Here is a 10,733-nt window from a genome sequence, read left to right on the forward strand (position 1 = left end):
ATCTAGTACATTTATTTGAAACCCCTAAATGTACGTGCACTATGTTCCCCTTTTAGGTGACATGGTGATTCAGCAAACCTTCCTGACCCCGACGGGCTTGTTTTTGGTTTCTATGGCAATCATGTATGCAGTCACAGCTATACTACACCCAGAGGAGTGGGGTATGCTTAGATTATATTATTATAAACATTATTTGCATTTTATAACATGGAAACAGTTTTGTTATACAGTATTATGTTACCAGCTTTATGTTCTGTTAAATTATGTTCTTATGTTATGTAACGTTAACGGATTTATGATATGTTATTTTCTCCTCCAGGGATGATTATCTATGGTCTCATGTATTTCATCTGTATCCCCAGTGGATACCTCCTACTCACCATCTACTCACTGGTTAACATGCACATTGTGTCCTGGGGCACAAGGGAATCCAAGTAATGCATTGATCATTGTTAGAAGAAATAGTGGTACTTTCGCCTGCAAACGATCATTTTCATTATTGATTCATCCATTAATTACTTTAATTTTTTATGATATTAAGCAAAGAAAAGCAGTAAACCCCCTAATTTACAAATCAAAGAATCCATAATCTAAAGCCAATCTATTGGTTGATTACCTGACTTCTGATTTCATCTAATGGTGTGGGCTGACTGAGGGTATATCATGATATGTGATACTGTACAGTTACGTAAAATTTAAGCTGATGAAATACATCCAGTCATCCATCCTCTTTGCCCTGCTTAACTAGTTCAGGTCATGATGGGAGCAGGCTATTGTTGACCAATGATTCGCTTATCCAACAGATATGTGGAGGCAGCAAGGAATTATTTGTTTTAAATTTATCCAAATCTGCTTTCCCCATAATCCCTCACTGTCACAATCACGATAATAATTGACAGTATGTTTTTTCTCACTGTCCATCATTCTGTCTGTCTCTCAGGGGAGAAGGAGAAGTGAAGAAGAACCAGAATTTACTGTGTGACAAGAACTGTAGACTCTGCTGCTGGGACATAAAGATGCAGGTAGGTACTGTTACCAAACAGCTACTGAGAAGCCTTCCAGTGGATGAATAGATTGACGGATTCATTAATTTTATCCCGTGGTTTTACAGGTAACACAGGAAACAGAGCACCTGATGCTTCGACAGATCACAGGCCAGATTGCACAGCAAGCCCTTCCCCTTACAATCACCAACCAGGCAGCTGCAGAGAGGGAGCCTCAAACCAAAGTCGATTCAACCAAAGCTGTTGAAGGAGCTAAAGAACTTCCAACTGACAAACTCAATGAGAAGGCGGACAAAGGCAATGACGCTGCCTCCAGTAGCAGGTATTGATTTGTCTTTTCTTTCTCATCTTCTGTTTATCAATAATCTATTCGGACACTAGAAATCTCACTCAATCCATCAGAAACCTTTTCTGCCATGAAGTTAATCAGCTGCTTAATCATTTGACCAAACTGACACTCATGAGATTAGTAACACACCCATGAACACAAACTCACTTCTACATACTGCTGACTTGGATTTAGATTATACTCTGTCCATGTAGCAGAACAAAAACACATGAACACTTGAATTATGATATCCATACTACCCACACAAATGTGTGTTTCTGTGTGCAGTGATAACAGTGTCAAAAAAAGCAGCATGGAGAGTGGATCCGATGAAGATGATGATGATGATTCCTCAGTGATTGCTGACCTGGAGGAAACAGAGGAGCTTCCTCCCAAAGGTGAGAAGCGCCTTAACTGTGTTTGTTCATACAAGTCATTATGTAGAACACAGTAAGTATAGCGTACAACAATGATTGTGTGTGTGTGTGTGTGTGTGTGTGTGTGTGTGTGTGTGTGTGTGTGTGTGTGTGTGTGTGTGTGTGTGTGTGTTTGTGTGTGTGTTTGTAGACTGGGTACAGCCGGTAAAAGAGGAGTTTTTGAAGAAACTGACTTATGCCAACATGAAGAGAAATCTTCAAGAACAAATACGGTAAATAAATAACAGAGAAATGTCTTCAGGCTTTTGCCACAATATCCACAAAAATGGTGGCAATGTTTGCACGAAATGTACAGTGAAAGAAAAATGTATAAACTATTTTGTATCCATTTGTTTACACATTTTATACGTGTCTGTACGTGTTGTTACTTATGTTATCACATGGTCTTTAGACACACTCATCGACAAATCTCAAATTTGTATCCAATGTTTTAATTGATAGGAAAACATTGTATAATATTACCCGCTCATGTGTGTGTGTTGTTTACTTGTAGGTATGTGTACAAGCATAAGTTGTATGTTTCTGCTATTCATTAAGTGTGTATTTTTTGTGTCCTAAGGCAGTTTCAAAACACAGTCACACTGTTGTATCAGCTAAAATTGATTGCATCTGTGTAATTACTTGTTTATGTGCTTTTTTTGTCCTCAGATACACACTCCGTAACAAAGATGAGGATGATGTGTGTGAGGAGTTGGTCTTAATGTTAACAGACACTCTTAACCAAGAGCTAAGTGGAGTGGGGCCTGAAGATGTTCTGTCAGAAAGCCAGCTTGAGGAGTTAGAATATGCACTGGAAGAGCATGTAATAATAATAATAATAATAATAATAATAATAATAATAATAATAATAATAAATATAAGCCACTGATTTGTTTTTAAAAGAAATAGTACTGATGTCTTAAAATAAGTGAAATATTTTCAGTTCTCTATTTTCAAGTATTTCCATTATAACATTACCATTATAAATAAGATATGTAATTGTATTTATTACATTTAAATGCTTCTATTTCAGAGGATTTTCATTTCATTAAAAAACTAAACGTAAAACGAAAGAAGGACCAGAGGAATTATTGAATCCCCGAATGATTGATTTTCTTCCTTTTCCAGGCTCGGCGTATCCTCAAAACCAGTCATGCAGAGAAATTACATAAGAGAGTAACCAACGCCATCAAGAAAACACTCACCGCCCCGCAAGTGCAAAAACTTGATGAGGTAGGATGCTGATTCAGCCCCTGGCTCTGTGAGAAGCAAATACTGTACAACAGCTAGCAAGTCACATTGTTGGCTGAAGAGAGCTATACTTTTTTTTTTTACTACAGATAAACTAATAGTAACTTAAATGGGTAGTCAAAAAAATGTATTGCTACAATAATAGTTTATAACTGAGAGGGTAAGGGGACTAAGCCAGGTAGATGTACAAATGTTTTTGCAGCTTTACTTTAAATTAAGGTACATCAACAAAAAAAGAAGTAACCGTACTGTAATATTATTTCATGATCATCTTTGTGGTGGCCTCAGTCAGATAAACCAGCATTGCCTATGGAGCCATTAAGTTCCACTTTTGCCTTAATTCAAATAAAATGCATGCATTTGTGTGTGTGTTTAGGGTGAGCAAGACTTCTGGGACAAGTTACTGGAGCGCTACCTGTCACCTATTAAAGACAGTAAAGCACATCTGGAGGAAGTTACCACAGAACTAAAGTCACTACGCAACAAGGTCAGTTAACTGCATTTACTGTTTTTACAAATGTTTCTCTTTTTTTGTGTTTGTGGCATTAATTTTTGTCTCACATGAAGTGTGCATCTATTGCTTGGACCTTGAAATAGTGATAATGTGTTAGGACAGTTTATTTTTGTAACTATTTATTTATTTATTAACTCATTAACACATAAGTCTGAATTGGTAGTGTGCCTACTGAGGGCTCTACTACAGAAAGGGCCAAAGACTTCACTTCTCTTTACTGTTGCACAATTTAGAACTAAGAACAAGTTAGCATAGAATTGCAGGCTGTATTGAGCGTGACATTTTACATTTGAAAAACAATTGTCAGTGCAGTTTTGTGGACAAACTTAAGTGTACAATGATGACAGTTTTTAAACTTATGTGCAATTGCTATTTTTAAGTCCTACTCTAAGTAGAAATTGCTAGCTTCGTTAATTACTTTATTATTCAGAAAACACCCCTTGACTGGGTTGTTTGGAATGGGAATGACAATGAGCAAAGACTCATGGGACATTTTAGGTCTTTCTGGGAAATTAAGATTGACATGTTCTTAGTAATTAGTATGAAGACTTAGGCTAAGAGTAGTAGGCTGTTTTAAATTCTCCTTCCTCCCCACAGGCCGTCTTCCTGTATTTCATCATCAACGTGCTGTGGGTGGTAGCTACCTTCTTCCTGCAGGCCATTGGAAATGATGTCATCAGCATCAAGATCCCTAAATACTTTCCAAATGGAACTTTATCTGATGAAGTCCTCAAGGTTTGGACAGACACATATACAAACAGACAAACAGCCAGTCGTGAATGCATGTGCTGCAGAGATAGAGATAGTTAAAGGAGGACTGTGACATATTTCTGAACGTTTGTCAATACTGCTGTAACTCCTGCTAAAAGTAATCACCATTACTGTCATTTTGTGTGACAGGTGGAGCCTGTCAGTTTGATGTTCCTGTTGTCTTTTGCTATTCTTCTCATAATCCAGTTTCTGGCCATGTTATATCACAGGTACACACACACACACACACACAGAATTTTCATAACTTCTAATCACTTCACATTCAGTTTTTATAGCTGTAATATCAGACCTGTATTTGACAGCCCCCACTGCTAACTCACAGACTGACGTTGAAAACTAAGCAGGAATTGGAACGTCCGAACTTTCAGACACTGGAGATTTGATTATGTGGCAAAGAAATACCAAATATTTTAAACTACTTCTGAATATTTCCCCCCACCATGAGCAGGGAAATTTTGATTAATAAATTCCTGCCTTTCGTGTCTCATCTTGGTGCCTCTCTGTTTACAGAGTCTACACTCTGATCCATGTGGTGTCCTATCGCAGCACAGAGAAAGACTACAAACAGAGAGACAATGTAAGCAACAACACTCAAACACATACACACACACCTATATAAAACTACAGGGATTTTTTTTTTTTTTAATTGGTCTTGTCAGAAGACAACTCACAAGACTGGCAGAGGCTTGATTCCTGAGAACCGAGGAAAAGTTTGTTTTTCCTAATCAGATTTTTTTGTGATTCCATACCTGTTTAAGGTTAAAAAAACATCTTACAATTTAAATTTTTTTATTTTTATTTATTTAAAGAATGTCCACTGTAGTGGACAACAGGATCATTTGAATACGAAAAAAGACAATTTGGTAGATGTGGAGTCATTATTTACATGAAGATAGTCCTGATGTCCACTATAATTGACATTCATAAAATGGCAAATTTTTCAAAAGATACATAATGTAGTTTCTATCCGAACTCAATATATGATTCCTAACACCTTAATGAACAAGAAAATATATGATTATCATAGTAACAAAACCATTGACAAATAATATTTGACTCATCTCTTATCTTTCCATAAAATGTGCTTGTTCCTATGCTGTCCATTTTGGATTGAAAGAAAGAGGCGGTTCCCGGCCTCCCAGCCAATCAAATAACACATCACTGAAAAGCCCAGGATGTCCTCTGTACAGTACAGCGGGAATTAAGAGACTTGCACAAACGATTTCAAGGAGAGTAATGAAACTCAAATGTCCACTACAGTGGACATAAGTCAATGGGCTGGGTCTCAGGAGGTTAAGGCACATACCACTTGGGCCTGTCAACTTAAACATGTTAAAGAAAGAGAACTAAATTGCCAAGGGACTTAACTATACACACATCTAAACTATCAATTCAAACATAATGACAGCTAGTTCAGACATCCAAACACTTAATGACACTCCATACTAAACCACATTCTCTGAAATGCAACCTAGTTGCAAACGAAGTACAGATCAGCCTTGACTAACAGGGGAATAATGAAAGACTTTTACAGTGTTTGAGTTTCATAAAGCAAATGAAACGAACAGCAGGGTACCCCACACAGGACCACCAACAACAACAGCTGGCTCCATATTAATGCAGTATTCCTTAGCAGGGGTAGTTATTAAAACAAATAACTCATTATACAGTACAACTTAAAAAGAAAAGGAAGGATGATAACAATCCAATAAGCAACTTCTGCATGTACTGCAAACAGTCACATTCAGCCAAATAGGTGAACTAAAATATCAAACTGCAGTAGCCTATGGTGTAACTATGGTGTCCCACAAACAGCTAAATTCAGGCAAACCCATTACAAGCAATATGCCAACATCAACAATTGCACATACAACAGTAAAGTTATGTTAAGGACAGCCAAAGCTGGTCCTTTGCCATAAGGAAAGCCACAGCGCGAGCAGGGAGGGGGAGGGTGTTTAACTCACGTACCAGTGTTTGAAGACGACCACTGTCCTCCATGGTAGCAAAGTGTCCAGATGTTTCCCCACTGTAACGGTACTCCTTGTCTGAAATATTTTGATAAGTCTTTGGACTGCCATGCGCTGCGACTTCGTCCTCCTTGTTTACCAGTGTGTAGGTCCAGTTTCGGAGTCATTTTCAGGTTAGTCTCGCATTGCCAGACCTATTTATTTTTTTCAGGTTAACTGGCTCTAAACTATAGAATGCCGTTTTATTCACAATTAAATAAATGAATAAATAAATAAATACATCATGAAATAAATAAATGAGGCAATAAAAACATAAATAATTAAATAAATGTAATTATTTCATGGTACTTTTATTTCATAAGTCCATATTTATTTATTTCAAGAGACTTTTATTTCATAAGTCCACATTTATTTATTTCAAGAGACTTTTATTTTCCTTATTTTCACTCTGTATTTATTTCCAGTTCTTATATGCAAATCAGGGGGCGTGGCTATCTCTCACATTCAGAACAAGGTGAATGGGACTTCTTTGGCAGACCAACAACAGGACAATTTTAACAATTTTCGCCGTCTTATTCATCACTAAATTCACTTCTGACAACGTTTTAGGCGAGAAATTAACTGTTTAGATTTCGAATATAGGCAGTCTTGCGAAAATCGTTGCTAAAATGACAATTTGCTTCAAAGTTTTCGGAGTTGAGAAGCTCCATAAAGTAACGCGACAACCAGCAGTGCCTGCCCCGGCCGCTGGCTCGTCGCTCGGACAGTCTCGCTCGGACACACCGGAGGTCTCTCAGACCGCTCTCGTAAATAAGAGGCTTTTATTTCGCCGTTGACGGATCGTTTGTTTAAATATCACAACACATGTCCATCATAAGATTAATGGGAACCTGGGGTTAACTGTCTTTTCGGAGTTAAATTCAACAAGCACCTGACAACCTCGCTGGCCAGCCGTCTTTCACACACACACACAGGGCCACAGCGCAGCAGCAGAGGAGAGAGTGGGTCACAGCACTAAAATCAGCCCACTTCGTAGCTACTAACCTCACCCAGGCACGAATCAGCCGTTTCTCCTAGTGGACCCTCTGTTTCTGATGTATCGTACATCCCGCACAAACACAATAGTTCACCATTTTTTCTAGGTCTCCAATATAACTGCTACCCGTGGTTAGACATACGGTAACTCTAGTCTTAGTGGAAGGGAGGGGGAGTGCTTAAAACCACTGTAAAAAGTTCCAACTTTTCATATTATATTCAGCAATTTGTTATAAAAAGCCATACAAAACAATGGTGGACGGCTCTAATCTTTATGTTTAATAAGCACATTGCTTAACTTCATGAAAAATGTGACCTGCAATTTACACTTTAACAACGCCTCAGCTGTCGTGTCAACCCGCAGTGGACAAAGTACCACCAGCTGCCTGTTGTGGTGCTCTGTCAGGTCAACGCTAGTTGGTCGTATAGTTACCCCAGAATAGGTGACTGTGGGCTGGGCACACAGCACCGCAAACTGCCGGTCGTGGTGCTCCGTCAGGTCAGCGCTAGTTGGTGGTCTAATTACCCCAGAATAGGTGACTGTGCGCTGGGTAAAGAGTACAGTGTTGCACTCTCACTTCGCCAGCCTTTTTTTGCCCACGGCTCTGTTCTGAATGTAAAAGATAGCCACGCCCCCTGATTTGCATATAAGAACTGGAAATAAATAAATGTGGCATTAGGAAAATAAAAGTCTCTTGAAATAAATAAATGTGGACTTATGAAATAAAAGTCTCTTGAAATAAATAAATATGGACTTATGAAATAAAAGTACCATGAAATAATTACATTTATTTAATTATTTATGTATTTATTGCCTCATTTATTTATTCATGATGTATTTATTTATTTATTTACTATTTGCAACACCATCTGTCACCACCAGTCTATGGTCACCACACAAACTCATTAACATTGACCACATACTGCCATGCAGAGGACGCTGTTTTACTCATTTTCACTGAATAGGAAAAAAACTTGGGGATAGATTAATTTAATGGAAAACTGAAAATATTCAATGATCTGACAATTGAGAATGTAATGGAAAAGGATTAGGGCCACATGTGAAAAAATGTATTGCGTTCTGAGATTAAAGTCATTTTAATTTCAGAACTCAATACATTTTTTTCACGTGGCCCTAATCTTCTATCGTAAGAATGCTACTGAACATATGAGATTTCAAAAATATTTAAGATTGATACATTACTTAATTAATCCCAATGAGTTTTACCTACTTAGCTAACACTTCTGTAATTTAGTCCAGTGGAAGATAGATAGATAGATAGATAGATAGATAGATAGATAGATAGATAGATAGATAGATAGATAGATAGATAGATAGATAGATAGATTTTATTAATCCCAAATTGGGAAATTACTCTGTTACAGCAGCAAGTTACAAGTAACCAAGGACATACACACATACTACCTCACACACATACAGAAAATACAAGAAATATACTAGAAATAATAAATAAGATAAAAAAAAATAAGATACAATAAAATAAGATAGCAAAATAAAAATGTCAGAACAACTAATGACAATGACATTCATACAGACAACCTCCAATCTTTTTAGAGATACACTCACTAACAAAGCCATCTAGGTGAAATCAATGAACACAGAACTAATTGTCTTTGTTTGAATAGCTTCAACTTCAATCATCTACATTTAAACATCTATTTTTGTATAACCATGTGGGTATAATTGTGACATTCCAACATTTTAAACAGCATAAATTGGCAGGCTGTACTAATTATGTTTTACAAAAGCTCAAATCTTTTGAAGACAAAGCAGCTTTTCAAAAGGTTTTGATTCAGTATTGTATCTATAATATTTATTTCAATAATAAATCAAATTTTGTGTTGATCAGAACAAAAGCTGGGTGCAACAAACATGGCCAAAGAACAGTTAGTAACATTTAAAGCCAGAGACATCATCATTCTGTTAACATAGAACATAGAAACTCAGTTAGGATAAGTCTCACCAATGCTGCCCATGAGATCTTATGTGTGTGTGCTTTCCTGTCACCTAGGTGGAAGATGATGATTATGAGTTGACTCTGGAAAACCACTCTGCCAATGGACTTTCCATTACCAGTGATGATCTGTAGTCCATAACAACCAACTATAACCAGTACAACCTAACAACCAGCACTTATTTGGATCACCAGCAGGCCTCTCACCATCTAAGGGCTGCCAATCAAATACTTCTTTTTCCAGCTTTCACAATGCCCCAAATACAGTACATTTTAATGATTGAACGGTATATCTTGATGTCACAGGAAATCATCTCGTTTTCAGCTATTCAGCAGCAGGTGTTTTAGCTCAAAGCTAGATTTGAGTAGCACAAAGAAAACCGATCCAATACGCTTTGTTTGTCAATTGAATACCAATACCATAATAAAACATGTATAACCTATTTTGTACTACAATATTTAATGATTGTACAAACGATGACACAGTGAAACTATGGGTAGCTTGTGTGTGGGTGATCTAAAGTAATGTTTCAATGGTATTTCATCATAAATTAGTTTTTTGAACCAATGGTTGTGCATGTGCAATATTTATTTAAAGATAGCACAATGCAATGTTTTGAACATTGGATAGCCTGTGTGATTTCAGGGTGCCGGTGTTGCAGCCACGCTGTGCTATGCAGTAGATGTCTGTATAGTAATGGATGACTCTTCCAGCATTGAAAGATCATTTAGTGATGATCGTTTTGAGTTTTGTGTCTAGAGTTTTGAAAATGACGTCAAGGTTCTGAAATTAGCGCCAAAGTGATTGTAAAAAACTGTAATTGGAAGTCACTTTGGATAAAAGCATCAGCTGAATGTCATGTAATGTAATGTAAAAAGTGTTATGTTGTCCAGACTGCACATCCCATCGGAAACTAAAAACTAAAAAATCCTTAAAGATACACTTCACATTTAATCAATCAATTATCAAAAGGTGTGCAGAAAAATCTGTGTTAATTGGTGATTGTTCCTGATTGCCTGCCTGTATTAAATTCATTCATTTTTTAATCATAAGGAAGTAGATGTTGATGGAAGGAAATCATTTTAATTTTTCCAAGAAAAATGAATATCTGAGCTCCTTGTCTGGTAGGATCCTTGTTAAGTTAGAAAGTCAAATACAAAAAACAGTACCTTCCTTCAAAGATTTATTTTAAATGTGATATTTGAACTTGAAATATTTTAAGAAATACTTTTAACATTTTATTGTTAAACCCCATTATTTATATTATGAATAGTTTATGGTGTCATTTACAGTTTTCTTTTTAATATTGTGTTAAGATTGCATCAGTGTAAATATGTATACCACTTGTAACAATGCACTTTACAAAGGGTTAGAATATTGTAAACGCCCTGGAAAACTACTGAATTGATTAACACAATGTGTGGACAATCTCTTTGTAAACTACATATGTCAGAAATATATATATATCAT

At 36.7% G+C, this 10,733-nt stretch overlaps 1 protein-coding gene across 1 annotated transcript in view; it reads left to right on the top strand.

The window, feature by feature from the left end:
• The window catches only part of chs1 (chitin synthase 1), a 28,982-nt gene extending 19,277 nt beyond the window's left edge, over positions 1–9,705 (top strand). Inside the window, exons 22-34 of the mRNA XM_028582750.1 lie at positions 57–161; positions 320–434; positions 941–1,022; positions 1,112–1,326; positions 1,621–1,730; positions 1,900–1,981; positions 2,418–2,571; positions 2,877–2,981; positions 3,376–3,486; positions 4,111–4,248; positions 4,414–4,493; positions 4,795–4,861; positions 9,320–9,705. Of these exons, the coding sequence (XP_028438551.1) occupies positions 57–161; positions 320–434; positions 941–1,022; positions 1,112–1,326; positions 1,621–1,730; positions 1,900–1,981; positions 2,418–2,571; positions 2,877–2,981; positions 3,376–3,486; positions 4,111–4,248; positions 4,414–4,493; positions 4,795–4,861; positions 9,320–9,397 (1,442 nt within the window). The 3' untranslated portion in view covers positions 9,398–9,705. The remainder of the gene's footprint in view (positions 1–56; positions 162–319; positions 435–940; positions 1,023–1,111; positions 1,327–1,620; positions 1,731–1,899; positions 1,982–2,417; positions 2,572–2,876; positions 2,982–3,375; positions 3,487–4,110; positions 4,249–4,413; positions 4,494–4,794; positions 4,862–9,319) is intronic.
• The last annotated feature ends 1,028 nt before the right edge of the window (positions 9,706–10,733 follow it).

This window comes from Perca flavescens, chromosome 1 (genome assembly GCF_004354835.1).
Source record: "Perca flavescens isolate YP-PL-M2 chromosome 1, PFLA_1.0, whole genome shotgun sequence".
NCBI lineage: Eukaryota > Metazoa > Chordata > Actinopteri > Perciformes > Percidae > Perca > Perca flavescens.